Source organism: Galendromus occidentalis, unplaced genomic scaffold (genome assembly GCF_000255335.2).
Source record: "Galendromus occidentalis unplaced genomic scaffold, Mocc_1.1 scf7180000077474, whole genome shotgun sequence".
Classification (NCBI taxonomy): domain Eukaryota; kingdom Metazoa; phylum Arthropoda; class Arachnida; order Mesostigmata; family Phytoseiidae; genus Galendromus; species Galendromus occidentalis.
The window spans coordinates 388,215-404,713 of NW_003805462.1; the positions used below are offsets into that span (position 1 = coordinate 388,215).

General features: G+C 51.3%; 2 protein-coding genes across 2 annotated transcripts; one reads left to right on the forward strand and one right to left on the reverse strand.

Annotated features, from left to right (window-relative positions):
- Positions 1-7,776: 7,776 nt before the first annotated feature.
- LOC108864442 (uncharacterized) lies at positions 7,777-9,121 on the reverse strand. The gene is made up of 5 exons (XM_018640082.1): positions 8,908-9,121; positions 8,565-8,786; positions 8,206-8,450; positions 7,955-8,094; positions 7,777-7,873 (listed from the first exon to the last, which is right to left on the reverse strand). The coding sequence occupies exons 1-5, from the start codon at positions 9,119-9,121 to the stop codon at positions 7,777-7,779; spliced, it is 918 nt and encodes a 305-aa protein (XP_018495598.1).
- Positions 9,122-13,577: 4,456 nt separating this feature from the next.
- Positions 13,578-15,456, forward strand: LOC100902739 (gamma-interferon-inducible lysosomal thiol reductase). Its single transcript, XM_003744703.2, has 7 exons — positions 13,578-13,618; positions 13,985-14,089; positions 14,210-14,340; positions 14,456-14,588; positions 14,690-14,758; positions 14,830-14,991; positions 15,105-15,456. The coding sequence occupies exons 2-7, from the start codon at positions 14,060-14,062 to the stop codon at positions 15,189-15,191; spliced, it is 612 nt and encodes a 203-aa protein (XP_003744751.1). The 5' UTR covers positions 13,578-13,618; positions 13,985-14,059; the 3' UTR covers positions 15,192-15,456.
- The last annotated feature ends 1,043 nt before the right edge of the window (positions 15,457-16,499 follow it).

A 16,499-nucleotide genomic window follows, 5' to 3' on the forward strand; every position in this document is an offset into this window, starting at 1 on the left:
CGATCCCCGGCTAGACGTGTCTTCAGAGAACTGTCGATGAGCGAGACACGGGGCCGAGGACGCTCCCACTCTTCGCGGAAAAGTAAACTTAAAGACGGAACATATTCAAATAAATATTGAATCAATTTTCATCTGGTTTGCTCAGCGTTTGAAATGACTATATCGTTGCCGCCATTGCTTCCCAGACCTCGCGGAGAGTTTATCTGACGCACTCTTTCGTTGTTCGAAAGAAGCACGAACCGAAATCAAATGTACGAGGAGAGAGGTTCACCGGCGAATCCGAGCGCGTCCGTGTAGAACGAGTGGCGGGCCAACGACATCGTACGTGACAGCCGAACCGGAAGTCTCTCACTACGAACGTGTTACGTCAACTCGCTGAAGAGTACGTGAACCATTCTCGCCGCGCAAAACTTTTCTTCAATGACTGACATCACCCCCCGATTATATGCCACTCGGGATGAGCCTCGGCGGAGACTCGGCCCAACCGCTGAATACGCCATCTAACTGGGATTAGTCTGTTGGAGATGCTGAAATTCGCGGCTCGCGAGATATTACGTGAATTGAATGAGCAACCTTCCGATAGGCTGTTTAGCATTTTCGTGAGCCAACAAACTTCGCGTATCAGCTCGCGCAAGTCACGCATGTGTCTGACCAGGAAGCTAAATTTGCGGAGTTGACTGGGCTCGAAGACGCGTTGCTCCGGCAGATCGAAAGCTTGCTTATTAGGTATCACACTTGTTTTCACAACCGATCGATCCGCAGAAAACCCTCGTTGCGCGGATGCCAGGGATATCGCGAAGGGCGGCGATCATCAAGTTTTCGTGGAACAAGAGCTAATCCGGGATGTCGATATGTGACCATACTGATCTCATCTTAATCCCTTAGTGCCACCATGAACCAAAAATAAGAATTCGATGGGGGAAAAAGCGTTCCACGAAGTGAAATAGAGACCGCACATCGTTATGTCGACGTTGCTACTGCGACCGCTGATCATTCGGCGGACAATGGGGTTCGAGGTCTTGATGGGACTGAAATATCGCTCTCCGCTCTAACAGACTTCCCTCGCAATAGAAGCATTCCTCGCTACCCGGAAAGGAATCAGGCAACCGGTTTTGCGTGGAGTCGCACGTAGATGTTTGGATCACCGTTTGGGGCTGGTTGCGAAGAAACCGGAAATGCTCTATGAGACTCACGTTGACGTTCCCAGCAGGAGTCTGAATCAGCGAAAACCGATCCGGAGTCGCTTTTCAGCTCTGATCCGCGATTCCGGCGAATCGGGACAACACCGAGGAAGCGGCTCGGAGATACACTCTGAAATTCGGAGCTTGAAGAACTGAGCTCAACGCAGCCGAACGATATTGTGGCGAGTTGTGGACGTCAGGGGCTTGAAGCGTGTTGTTTCGTAACCAAGGCTACGGCTCAGGTTGTCAAGGTCCAAACGATGGAGAGCACACGCGGCGGAAGGGGACGGTGTTCGCGAAGACGCCCGTTCTCTGATGCTCCATCTACTCCGATAACTTCAACTTGATCTGGGGTTCGTCTCATGGAGGAGGGTGGCAGCCATCTCCATCAATCTCCTCTGATTCCCATCCGTGCTTCCCATCTGCTCGTTTCGGAGAGGCTCAATCCCCATTCGAGAGTACGCTCGGATTGCTGGAGGAATTCTAGAGACAGAACGAGGCAACTTCAAATTGTGTGCATCGATGTTCAGGAGATACCGTGGATATTCCTATAGGAGGGCAAATTCTTAGATACGGTTAGTCTCCGGGTTCCGGACGTTTGAAGGAGTAGACTGGCGGTCTCTAACCGAAGGACAGTCCATTAAACTTAGGCGCTTTTGATATCAGGAATCCAAGTAAGCGAGTCGCCAAAACTAGAAACGTTCCCTCGCAGCTCGTTTTCGTGAATATTTGGCATGCCATGGGTACCGCAGATTTTCTCAGTGTTCATCCGATTGATTCAATATTGTATGCCAGTATGAGTAACCGGCTCCTATTCTCTCATTGGTGGACGGAACAAAAAGACAGACAGTCTCCGATAGACAGACAGTCTGCAATAAACAGTTAGCCTCCATCGAATGGACAGGTTTCGGAGCGTTAAAAATTCGGCGAACTTGCCCATCAATCGGGATATTCACGGAACATCTCTCGATCAGACTCGGGATTTTTGGGAATTTCCGGTCTTTCAACTCGATAAATCCGTACTCCCGGATGGAGGATTTTCATCTGCGAAAGCAGTCAGATCGCGGAACCTGGAATCATCGTCGTTTCATTCTCGGTTCGAAGGTCGAGCAACGATCAAGTGATTCGCTTGAAGGAGTTGAAGGGAGCCGATTGGGGAACTTGGCGGAAGAGCATGCGGCGGAGGGATCTCCGGTGATGATACGTCGCGTATTTGCGCTGATCAGCTTCCGTATCGATGAGCGACCCGGCGGATTTGCTGAGAATCGTGAGCTCTTGTCTGTACTTGTGCCCTATCGAATCGGAATCTGGAGAATCTTGCGAATTCGATTCCCTTCCATTTACCCCGACCAGGGGAACTTCCACTTCCTCATGACCACAAGTTTATCGCTCCCAAATCAGTCGGCGGACGCGCCTCATATCATCCTGGGAGGACAGACCCACGGTACTTGAGGCGGTAGTCTAAACCGTGATGGGTCCGGAGGCAGAAACCTCGGAGGTACGTCACGACGCCAGCGAAGCCAGTGCCTGGAGACGGACGTTCAGCGTTCCGTAGTCGCAAGCCCAAGGTCAATGTGGGGGAAGAACTTCGCGTATCAAACGACGATCTTCCTTTGTATCTCCACAACTCTCCGTCGGAGCTGATTCAACCGTCACAATATTCCATGACTTGACACGCTCGAATCATCGTTCGGGTAGCGGGCCGAGAATATCTCCGATTGAGTTATTTTCATCTTTGTCGATTGCGAGCCAGCGAGCATTCCAAGCGATACTGTTTGAGTCATCCTCAACGTGATCGTCCGAAATTCCTCCGGCGCACTCCGTCAGACCGAGCACAGATTGTTCAGGGTCCGATGGCTCGGAGTATGCAGGGACGAAGGGCATGATATTTACTGAGAGAATCGACCCGAATTCACAAAACCAAAGAGATATCACATTGAGGTATTTTTTCATGCCGGAAGATTTCGATCAACATAACAATAACGGGAGTGATGAACATATTTTATTTGGTTAAAAATATCCGTCTTAATATTCGACGCGCATCCATGTAAGATTTTGAATTCTACATATGTACAAGATGTGGGAACGAGTCGACCTTCTCTCCATGAATATCGGAGTCGGTGTTCAACGGTGTTCAACGGTCCACAACGCGAGATGGAATCTGGCGGAGAATGAAGATGTCTCGGCCAACACTTTATATTTTCCTCGCGGATCGCGATTCTAACCTGCGACCGACATCGAATTTCCAAGCGATCTTCCTCGGGCGCGGTCAGCGTAATCGATCTATCCAAACGATCACATAAGCAGAGCACTTGGAAATCGGCTTCGCTATTCAAATAGGTATTTATAGTCAAATCCCGATTAGGTAGCCGCACACAAGACCGATTTGAAATCGTATGGAAGAAAAGAATCTACCATTTCAGGGCTCAGTTTCGAATATCCCGTGTATTCGTATTTCACGTCGATAGTCGCTCAAGGATCCGTCGCGAGTCCTCCTTTCCGATTTGTACTCCATCGCGTGCTTCTCATTGTTCAACCGGAGAATCTGATCGAAGGAACAAACCGATGAGTCTTCGCGGCGCCCCGGCCTCACGAACTCGGAGCACCCGGAACCGTAACGCTGGAGACAAACATTCCACCGGTGTTCTATTACGGGGAGTTGGATGGAAACTTGGTGGCTGACTAGGATCTGGCTCGATCCAGATGTTTTATCACGAGATGTTGTTGTTAGGTAACGTAATGCCGTTTACCAGCCACCGCTCGAACTCCGCGAACTCATCGGCGACGACAGGGTGCTCATGCTACCACGCCAGGCAGCGTGGGAGCCTTGGAAGCGAGGATCGCGGTAGAACGGAGTGGCCAGCGCGAGTGGTCTCGGTATCAACATTTTCGGTCCTCTACCGGCGATGCGTCTCCAGATTATGATCGATTGAATTTTGGCCGCGAGACACTGCCTACCATGATCGTTAACTCCGAATCCGGAGTCACGCAGGAGGATTCGGAGATTGCTCCGCGCCAAGCCGAAGTCGATCGAAGTGAACTTCGGGACGCATGATGTCCATTGGAAGATCCGGCGATTGAAGTCAATAACTTTTGCATTGCACTGTGCAATGTACTCTGAGCTGTACGAGCCTCTGGCGTCTTGCATTCGCGGGCTGAGAAGACAGATCGATATTTCGCCCAAGAGCGGCCTCCGACGGAGAAGCTCTGTGCAACGATTGAGGAGCAAAGTGGCGGCTTGGAATCCGGAGAACTGCGATGAGGCTAAATTATTGGCACCTACATGCAGCACGATCCATTCTACAGAAAGCGGAAGAGTCAAGTCTACGTAATCCATGAGGGCATCGATTCTGCTCCGTGATAGAGACAGAGTGAAGGGGCAGTCGTCGAGTGCAAGAGGACCCACAGAAAAGTCTCTATGCATATTCCGGAAGAAGCAGTCACCCACCAACCAAATCCACGGCTCGATTCGCTGGTGTTCGGCGTATGAAGTCTGCATGTTCCCCGCGAACTTCACTGAAAACTCTTTCACCATCACTGTTTACGCTTTGGTTTCTAGCTTCTGCATCCGCGACGATCACTCCGGAGTGATCCGTGTGGACAGCCCGTGTGGACGCGCAGGGAACTGCTTGTCGCCCTTTCCCTTCGCCTTGGATTTGAAAACACCGCTGGAAGTATTAGCCGTCAATTGGGCGCTGCCTCGCGCGGCGCCGGTATTCACCGCGGATTCGCTGCGCATTCCCCTGCAGTTGTGGTGTTTATTTAAGCTGAGGAACGTAGGACCGCTAGTTGTGGAATTCTCCACGGGGATATCAGGAAGAAATTTTCGTCTTCAGGTTCACGATCCGAGAGAATCGTGGGACTCCGGGAATGGGTTCAACTCTTCGTATAATTGAATCGAGGTTGTTCACGAAAGATTTCTGTTTCCGTACACTTCTGCTCATTCTGTTCAGCGAGGCGGGAACTACGGATTGTGCGGTTAGGGTACTGTTGCGATCGAACGGGTCTCCCTACCGCTCGACAGTACGGATGTCTTGCGACCCCTATCGAGTCGGTGCTCCCGACAATCGACGGGCACCGCCTCCGGATTTCAGAGACTTGTCTCCGGCATCACCGTCCAAAGCGCTGGTTGGGAGCCGGGATTCCGAAGTTTATCAACTGGCAGCGTTGACAGCGGCTCGACCTAGCACAAAACCTTGCCAAAATCGGTTGAATCGCGGTTCCCCGCCGCCCCAAGCGCATCCCGATGGAGGTTAACGCTCGATCTAGGCTTGAGTTGGGGTTCGAGGAAACTTGCGTTCAGCGATCCCCTGAGAGCTCTATATATCAGTATCGAAACAAATTAGGATCGTCCCTCTGCTTTTCACCCTACTACCGTGCCCACTACCGAGTGCTCCGATCTCATCAATCATTTCTTCTACCATCAGTGATCGGTTTTCTGGACCCAGGCCCGTATTCAATCAAGCCAGGAAGTTCTCAATGGCTTCAACCAGATCAATGTCAGATATTCTTGCAGCATGGGGCGGGAATCACTTGCATACAATAGGATTCGAACTGAGGAGTTGGAGCTTAATTTCATAGACCTCACACCAAGTGCTATGGGAACATAAAAATATTTTGACCGAATGAGTAGGGGGCCATCCCTGTGCTCTTCGTGGGCCGGGGAACCGAACTCTTTTTCTTTCCGAGAAAGCTCTCTCTTACAGAAGGAAGTTGAGGGAGGTGTGAGCCCCACTGTCGCTACATAGGCGGTCACGACATCAGCAGAAGATGATTGGAGGAAAAGACGCTCCTAACGAACAAGCGTCCTGAGTTCTTGAGCAGCGCGGGATACCCGGTTGCTCACGATCGAGGTCGCCCTTCGTCCTCGCCAGGACGCGGAGCTTCCGAACCCTGGGGTCGCAAAGACTGCCCATAAGCCCGAAGCTCGCGTCCCGGTCCCACTGGATCGGAGGACTCCCCATCTTCTCGATGCGAGAATCGTCTATCTGACACTGGATCGTGGCTCTAACCGTCTTCATTCGAATACGAAGTCGAGACGCTTGCTCGGAACTCAGAAACGACAACGGGGAATCGAAGACGTGAGATACGCCCCGGTCAGTGAATTGATTTTCCATGGGAGCGATGGAATCATTCATCCGAGCACCGCTTTCTCACAGTCAGGTCGGAGGAACCTTCTCCTGGACTCACACGGGAACGAGGAAGACATGTGACAGAGGTTTCAATACGAGAGGCCTTCGACCGCGCGACGGCAGGATCGCGCTGCTGGAGGGAGGTGTGTCCTCATGGAAGGGAATCCTCTCGATGGCTGACGGCGAAGTGTTGCAGTTTTCCATGAAATCACGCATTGAAAAGTTGAGGCTCAGGGGGTTCGCAATCAACGGAGCCGCGAATGACGACTGTACTCTCCCTATACTCGGAATCCGGGAACCATATTGGCTATTGATGTCGGATTGAGGAGGATTGTCGAATGAGGAAGGGTGGAATTAAACGCGAGGAAGGCTGAGGATATGCCCTCGATATTCCGAGCATTGATTCACAGCATCAATAAAATGTTCTCATTGTCGATGAGATGGGACACAATATAACATTATGGCCGGAAACGAATCGGGCCCACCAGAGCGAGGCTCAGGCTTCTCGAGCTCATGATTGAGGCCAACATTCGCCAAGCGCATAAGTGAGGCTCAAGATTATCGACTCCGTGGAGGCAATGTGAGCAGTCGCATCGCTCGAATCGTAAGGGATCTCGAAAAGAATATTTAGCGAAATTACGCGAGGAAGCCGACTCTTGGCGCTCGTGAGGGCAGGGATGCCCATCACTGGGAGTCGACAACACACCCGAGATCCTTCGATCGACGAGAGCTGCCCTCGGTGAGGAACCTCAGAGACGGGGACCCACATCGCTTTGGACGGCGAGAATGGAAGGTTCAGCCCCCAAGAGTTCTTGTACCGACCCGGACTTCACCCTGGCACTACCACGAAAGATCTAAGGAGGACGAAGCATATGTTGTTGAGGAACCAGGACGGATGGACGGTCTGTGAATGCGGAAAAATTCACCCCTGAAATGTAAGGGATCGTATGTGTACATGCACATGGTGATGAAATAAAATCGTATGAGCGATAGCCAATTCGAAAGGTAGAGTAGTGAATGAGATTCAGAGAAGTGTTTGATCGATTGATCTATCCATCAATTGATGAGTGAGCAGAGGAGCAAGTACAACGGCCCAAGGCGTGGCGGCGACAAATTGCCACCGTGAATCTCAAGCGCGACAAATTGCTGGCTTCTGGTTGCGCGCGAGCTCGATCGATTGATTCATGGGTTGGTAGGTTGATTTATTGATTGATGACAGAGCAGAAAATTGCACTCCTAAGTGCTGGTTGACGAGCCTCAAGGCCTCAGCGTGCGACAGCGAAGCGTCGAGCTATCAGAGGTGACGTGACTCTTCCGGGACGTGTCACGAAGAGCATAATTATGGTTCGATTAGCAAATCCGTGGAATCCGAGCACATTTCTGTACCATTCCCCGTCTGGCGCCTTGTGGCAGTAAGATGATGATGATCAGTAGGATGCCCAGGCCGAAGAGGAGCTCGGTCCTCAAATCCCGAGCGACATCGTGGAGTCCAGCCGGGTGTTGAACTCCGCGTGGCCGAAACCCTCGGAGTGAATTGGATCCGGGAGCGACGTTTGCAACCTACGGGCGGTTGGAAGAGGTTAGCATAAGGATGAGATGGTGGAATAAAGTCGAGCGACTGAAATCTCTCACCCGACTCACCGGTATTCTCCTCGAAAAACCGAGTCCAAGATGGCGAAACCTACAGGCTCGAGGATGGAGGCGAGGGCCAGCAGCAGAGACGATATCGGGCCAAGGGTGAAGAGGGAGTCATAAAAGCCGTATTTCAGAAGCGAGACCATCTTTGGAAAACAGTCTGAGCGTTATCGCAGTCGGATACATCCCGATTCCCGATGACATGTCGAAATCCTGAGCTTTCTGAGAATACCAAAATAGATGAAGTCATCGCTCACTTGTAAGGGCGCGAGTGCGATGAAGGCGATTAGAAAACTTATCCGCACGATCCGCGAAGCGAAGTCCACCGTCTCGATCTCATGATTGTTTCCGTCTTCCTTCGGGATGACCCGTAAAGCGAGATGCGTTAGAAAAACGTAGATCATCGTCGGTATGAGATAGAACGCGATGCTGACGATCGTGATGAATTCCGTCCAGTTGTCTGGCAAGATATCGCATTGCGTGGTTTCTCCTTCGAAAATAACTGTCGACGCAACGGACGAGAGTTATCGTGGGGTTCCTCGGAGTACCAGAGGGGATAATAATCAGACTCAAGGTCTGATATATGTACGGAAGATCAATCGCTGTCTGAACCTACGTCCATGAGTCGCCAGGTACGGAGCGCAAAGAACGGCCGCAATTATCCATAGGAAATAAGCGGGAATGCCTCGGAGTATACTCGCTGCCGACTTGTATGGATCTAGAACATTCAGGTAACGACTTAAGGCTGCCAAGATCAGAGAGAGCTGTATCACGAGCTGGCTCGTTTCTGCGAGGTAGACCCATCCTCGACATATGGTTTCATAGTACAGCATCTCAGCTGGAATGAGATAATTTTTGCTTCAAGAATCGATGAGGAGCACCCGGATGCACGGAAGCGACTGAAGGGTCACGCATGACGCGGAACACTTGGCGTGGGAAAATCGTCACCGATTACTCACGGAAAAGCACTGCTTTCACTGTGACGAGGAACGTCACCGAGTTGCCGAGCGCCAGGTTGAGGAACAAATCATTTCGCAAAATTTTCGAGCTTTGAAGAACTTCGGAGCGTCGAACGACAATGAAAACTGCGAAATTCACTATGGCTGCTATGAGCCCAGGAAGCACATATATGGTGTAGTAAACGATGATGCTCAGCCGATTCAGTAGAGCCATTCTTCCCCTGGAGGCTCCCACGGCGAACTTCTCGACTCGAAATAGGAAGAACGGCACTCGGTGATAGACTTGGGATCGGCTAGAAGTCTTGTCAGAAGAAGGCTTTGAGCTCAAATATAACAGCTCCCTTTGGGAAGCCCAGCGAGAATAAACTCGATGATCAGTCTATCGGTGAAACACCCTCTGTTATCCGAAACCGCCAAGGACGGATCGTCTCAGAATCGCGCGGAGGTCGCTCCTTGCGTTTTCAACATGTCAATGACTTCGAGGATGATATTTCGTCGTCATTCATGCCCCCACCCCCCAACGACCTTCCGACCTTGATGAGATCCGGGCCTGGACGCCAGTTTCGCGGGCAATCCTCCTAGGATTCCGCGAGGAGAATCCCATGACATAGGCATTCTTACGCGGTCGAATTCCAGGTGAGGATTCCAATATTCCAGGCGGCGAAGATCTTCGCTCAATCCTCGTTCATACGGATTCGCTGGGTCGTCAGAGGAAACCCTGTGTCTGACCAGTCCCGCGTCCTTCAGCTGCCAGCGCACCTGCGTTCGGGCCATGAAACTGGAGGGGATGATCTCGTATCGGATCCGCCGCCGGGCTCCCGAATTCTCGGAATCTTAAGCTTATCTCACGGACGTCGCATTCGGTTTGCGAATCCGTGTTTGAACGGAGTCTTCGAGCCACCGTGAACGGTATAGAACGGTACACGCGAAGGATTGCTGATACCGAATGGAACCGGGTGGAAGTTCGACGCTCGATGGTCCCGATAAAAGTTTGGGACCGGGACGAATCTCTTCCCTCCACAATCTGTCTGGAAGCAGCGAGAGAGGACGTAATGGAACTTATATCTTCCCTATTTCACTAAACACTCTGAACTTTGAGTTCACGGAAGATCCATGGAAAACAAGATGAGTACTGTAAGGGGAATAACCCGTGGGAGGAGACGCGATGTCGCCCACGATTGAAGTTTCTCTTTACTAAAAATGCCGCTCCGTTCTGGTACCTTATATATAAACAAAAAATGTATAAATGTACAATTATGAGACAACACTGCCCAATGACCACTAAGCAGATATCTTCTCCCGAGTCCCAGCTCGCGCGATTGATCCCTTTATCGATGTCCGAGGCTTTTAAAAATATCCATGATGAAAAATCTTGTTCATGCCAATGCCTGATCAAGCAAGTCGGGGCTCCTTGGAGATATCTCTGAGAGTCGCGGAAGAGCGCTTTCTTCCGCCTCTGGATTGCTCAATCCATTCCGAGAATGATGGAATCTCCAATTTCTTGTAGCACCTCCGCGGCGCCTCGAGCCGTATAGATTTGCAGCTCATCTCATAGAAAGCCTTTTCCTCATCGCCATCGTATCGGAGAACGACGCGATTTCTGTTTTTCTTAGGAAATTCCGTCGCTTCTCCGTATAGACTGCAGTAGTGGAGATCAGCGTTTTCCGAAGTGCACATCTTGAACCTCATCAGCGAGAATAGAGCCTCGACGAGAAGTTTCCGACCGCTCTCATTCACCTTAAAACCGGTCTCCCCGAGAAGAGCTCCGAGCGCTCCATTCTTCGGCAAACCAAGATCCACAATCGAAATCTCTGCACTATCTCTTGTTAACGTGGTGATCTCTTTGTTGAACATATCGACTCTCTCGTTGTGCCCGTCGATATATTCCGGGCAATAGTTCGCGGCGGCAACGCGATGGCTCGGGAGGCAGACACAGATCTCTTTGATGGTCTCACGGTGGTCGAGGATATTCAGGCAGCACCTGTAAAGGTTCGCGGCCTCTTGTTCGGGATCTGACCTCGGGGATTTGAGGTTGTTAGCTCCCAGATGAATGACGAGTAGCTCTACGGACTCGGGAAGTGCCCTCTGTATGTATTCCATGACATTTTCGATCCTCCCGCGGTCAACGGCGACTATGCGGGGCGAATCCGGGATACCGAATCCACTATTTTTGAACTCCTCACTCATTTCGCCGAGATAGCAGTCGCCTGCGAGAAGAACCCATGGTCCTCCCTTCTGGGCTTCCGGTGCGGAGATAAAGACAGCCTTGGCGGTGTTGTCGTATCTGTCCACAATGTGGTCTCGTCGCGTGCTGAACTCCACTGGCTCTGCCATCCTTAGACTGTTGCCACATCAATGTACGACGACGCTCGGTGTGTAGTTTCCCTATCCTCGCGATCTTGCGAGGACTAAGCGCACTAAGAATAATCGGGGGCTCGGGGGACCACTAGTGTCTCTGTGAGGAACCAACACAGGCCTAGTTCTCTAGGAAAAGAATAATTGGGCAATCCAAAACCACGGATCGCCCGCACAAGAGATGTTTTCCATCGAGCGAGTCGGACACAATTGCCAGCGGCTAAGGGATAAACAAAGACGCCCGAAGAGAGGGATGTGCAAGCGAAAATGTTATCGCAGTGACGTCTTCGCAGAGAGCTTCAGACATGTTCCATGAGAGAGCGTCTCCAATACTCCAATACTTGGCGATTGCGATCGATTAGGAAAATTCTTCAGAGCGCGAGATTCCAGAATTCAAGGAACATGATTCGGAGGATGCGGAAGATATATCGCAGGCCGGGGTGACCCTCGGCACTCTATGCATAGTACGACCTCGTACATAGACACGTTTCAGAATCGAAGGCCGGAGATGATTCCTGCTTGTCCCGTTGTTCACATTCCTGTATACAGCCCTTCCTATTGTACCCTGTCCGTTCCTCATTTCCAGGAACGCATCACCCTGGATCTCCACTTTTGGCGAAAAATCAACGAGAGGGCCCGAAGGCTCCACCTTGGGGGTGTCGTCGCCGAACTTCGAAGAGCTTGTTCCCACACAATCGCCAGTGACTTCGCCACAGACTCTTCCTCGCTTCATCGAGTTTTGCTTTTTTGATTTGCTGATACTGGTGATGCTCAGGGAATTTCTAGACGCTTGCAGAATCGGATCGAAGGAATGTCACTCCGGGAAGCTTGGTTGGGAGCCATCGCTCTCCAATTCCTCGCGTCCGATCGTCGATACTCGCGAAGTGTCGCTTGGGAATAGGTACGCTCTAGGGGTCAATGCCAGATGTTTTCCCTCGCAACGCCCGGTCTGAGAGCAAACCAGCCGTTGATCGCGGCCGCAGATCAGCTTGCGGGCGAGCTGAATCCGTCGTGCTCCGAGTCGGCGGCAGTTTCTCCGCTCACCGTACCGCCTGACGCAGTTCTGCTCGGCGAGTTAGTGACAGGGCTTAATGAAGCTTGCCTAGGTTCTTCCGCATATATCTAGTACCGCTTGCCGTGGTACTCGGTGGTAGAGGAACGTTTCGCTCATGCGAGCATTGCAGTATCTCAGCTTGTCCCTGGCCGAGCTCACCCATTCACTTCTTCCATTCGCTCTCGTTCCATTCGACTAGACAGTGACGAGGGAATAGGGTCGCTCCATCCAGATGAAGAAAAGAGCCGGTCGTTTTCGACGGAGACGCCGATGGGTCTGTCGCTTGATGGAACCGTTTGACCGCAGCGAGGGAAATACCCGTTATTCGACGACAGGGGCAGACCACGAGAGTTTCGAGCGTAATTTCGTCTCCGGGCTTCTTTGTCTCGATTTATCCCATAATCCAGATGAGTTCACGCGTTCATCGTCCGTCTAGCTCACCATTCGATGACTGTCGTCCCGCACTGGAAGATCGAGAACGGGAGCGAAAATCGAATTCATTGTACGTGGGATATCGTCAATTTTGATTACATGATGATCACTCCAGAGCCGTGAACGAATCGATGAGTCGAAGTTTGTCTTCGCGGATATCGCCAGAAGGAAACTCGCCGCGGCTCAATACAGCTCCTCCTCCATTCCCACTTTACACATTATGTATCCATGCCCCTCTGGGAAGCGAGTCGACGCCGACGGTCGATATATTTTAGGGCTGTCGAGGGCTCCAGGGAAAGGCCTATGATCCCCTGAACTCAAAGATCCTGAATCGAAGTTCAGGAAGCGATATTCTACGTTCGAGCATTGGAAACTTCCTCCGATTGTCCTAGACTGGTGTGCAAAGCGAACTCGGTGCTCGGCGACCCCTCCTCTCCCTCGATGGCGAGGTGACGCGTAACGCAAAATGCAGCCACCGAGCAACCCTGATAAGCTGATGTGGACTCCGAGAAAAATATGGTGTTTTATCGATACATAATGATGAAGGATGAGTTTGTAGAGGAAACCTGACGAATATCGCGCGGCAGCAGCGTACCTTAGATAGGATGCAATCATCGCCTCATTGCAGATAAGTGCAATCATCGCCCGCTGCAATAGTACATGATCAGGATTATCTAGAGCTCTGCATGTGCGACAAGCATCGACTGAAAGAGTACTCCTGAACTGCCTAATGCTGTAGATTTACGATGACGACGTTAGCGCCCTCGCGGTGTGAGGTCGCTAAACCCTCTCTCCTCTCCCCGTTATGATAAATATACTGTCATTGTACCGCCGCCATCTCGGACACTGCTCCACAGGCTCCTGCCAATGGTGAGTTATAGCCGTGTTTTTCGGGAATGCGAGCTCATTTCGGGTTCTATTGAGAGGAATTCTCTGGGGGAGCAGCTTGGGAAATGGGCAACTGGTCGGAATCGAGGTATCTAGTGCCTTCTAGGGCTCCTCAAGACAGACAGGAGGCCGTCGACGCGCTTCTTTTTTTCTTCGGTGAGCTGAGAGCATGCAAGAACCCACAGAACGGGAGAAACTCGCCCTAAGTGCTCACTCAGCTACGAGCTACGACGCATAAGAGCGAAGATATATGAGAAAAAATCCTCGCCTGGAAAATGTCACCGTGTCAAAGTGTCGAGACCGAACAGTCTGCGACGCCCTTTCAATGCTTTCTTGGCCCTTGTCTAGAGAAAAACCCGACATCCAGCACAGAAAAACAGCTCCACCTGAGGTCGGTTCATCCGACTCACAGTTATCGGTAGGATGATAACTCGAGCAGCTCTTCTCCTTGGCGTAAGTTGATGATAATCTCCCGTGACTACCTTTGCTTGGATATCTGGGCCACCTGGATTTCACCCTCGGTGTTCGAAGCGAATTGCGCTACGGATGACTACAGTTTCTCGCATGTTGCAGGTCGCGTGCTTGGCAAGCGCTATCCCGAATGTTATGCTCTTCTACGAATCTCTCTGCCCGGACTGTGGGGTCGAAATGAAGACTGGTGTCGTCGGAGCTTTGAGAAAATTCGGAGACAGTGTTTTTTTCAGGTAGCTAGTCCGCGTGGTATGTGTGAGGTGACGAGCCGCTCGGGCTCTGGAACTTTCTCCGATGTTCGCACATAGACAGATTTTCCCACCTAATAGGATATTGTCGACATTGCAGCTTGGTCCCTTACGGAAATGCGAGGACAAGCATCGGTCGCAACGGTTCGCTAGAGGTTCAATGCCAGCACGGTGAGGATGAATGCACCGGGAATGTATGGCATGCGTGCTCGCATCTCTACATGACTCCATTGGTGAGAAGCTCGAGACGATATTTCATTGACGAAGTTTTCTCTCTGGGGTCCTTCGTGTCCTAAGGGCTGGGAATTATATCCACTTCTGCGACTCGTTCCAGGAGCGAGTCAATTACGCGATCTGCACGATGATGAGAGGAGAAGAAAACGTCATCACCCTCCTGAAGATGGTCAGTCCGCTTCTTTTTGATCCAGAAGATAAGCGGTCGCAAAGATCTTCTCACATGGATTGTATTTTCAGTGCACGACGAAGGAGAAAGTAGCTTTGCTGAAGGCCTGCGCAGAAAGCCCAATGGGTTCCGCTCTGATCAAGCTCATGGCCGATATCACGGACACCGCAGGTGCGGTTTGGAACAACAGGACACGCAGACTGGACGGAGTTCCAACTGTCTTCATCGACGGAGTGCGTAAACGGGAATGGAAACAGTCTCCCCGATTGCCTTCAGACGCATACCGACAGTGGAAGTCCCTCCATGCCTTCGTTGATCAAAACTGACACTGTCGATTCCTTTCCAGTTCCCCGTCAGTTCCGCCGAACAAGCGAAGTACAGCCTTCCAGATTTGATATGTCTCAAGTCGAAACACAAACCGGCCATCTGCTGAAAAACTAGGATCGAAGTCAAGCGAGTCAGGGAGCTTGGGCGAGGCCTGAAGTCGTCAGGTCCATCGAATCCATCGATCAAAAATGTTCGAAGAGAGTGATGATCCGTCTAGAGCGTGGAATTCCCGAGCGAATCGCTCCTCGAATGGGAACACAAGAAGCCAAGATAGTGATTCACTATTCAACCCGAGAATTTCCCGGCTTATTCCTTATGTCTAGTCCAGAACTCGAATGACCTCGATAAACCTTGCTTCCAATATTCATATATTCCAATATTCGAGTTGTTCGACGCCCGAGAGAAGCGCATCGGCGTCGAGGCCTGATTCTACTACGGGGGCGGCCTCCCCGAGAACACTGAGAATAAGATCGACGAATCTGAAACGAGTGTGCGTCAGATGTCAATACCTACGGGAATAGACCGGAACGGAGCAGCTTTTGAAAAAGGAGGTCCCTGGGGCTTCCGCGGAATCCGTGTCGACTCGCAATCAACAATGCCTGCGAGGACTTAATTTATAGTTAGATGAAGTCAAGGAGAGAAAATGATGCGACTAACTCAGATCTCATGAGCGAGTATCCTCGCTCTCTCAGAATTGCCGATAAGGAAATTCCGGCGGATATGATTCAGGTGATTGTCTCTTCCAGGACCGATTGATTGCTCAGAAATGACCCTAAGAATGGCGACACTTTTGGGTCGATCTACGCCGAGACTGTAGAGGATCTCGCCATGCATTGAGGGGGGTCAGAGGGCTCCGCTCAGGGAAATCTCGCTCCCGCTTGTTTCCGTAATCGGGATCGGCCTCGTGATAATCTCATACTCACTCAGAAACTCCGGGCTTCAAATGGATTCATGATTTATTCATGAACTCGGCTCGTCGTATCTAGGATGTACGCGGAAAGAGCTTCACGAGCATGCCGAGCTTGCGGGTCGTAGAGTAACAGCAGGATTGCAGCGATGCTCATGATAGCGAGCATCAGAGCGATGCCTATCAAGAAGGAAACTACTCGGCTGGATCGCTTTCCAGCCTGACTCCTCCGGATCGCTTCTCCGAAAATGAGTCTGGGAATCCGGCAGACGCATCGGGGCCGATCTCCCAGGCATGATCGGCAGTTGTGGCAGAAAGGTTCCTGCGAAGGGTGTTGGGTTTCTGTGGTTTATTCGGAGTTGGGAATGTTCCAGAGGCTCGAGATTGAGCGAATGTCTCCACGAAGCAGGTTCCTCTGCAACGATATCCAGCAAAGACTCACCGCACCGGCGAGATCTCTCTCCGTCATCAGGAGTTCCGTATTGTCTCGGGGTACCTCGACTCCCA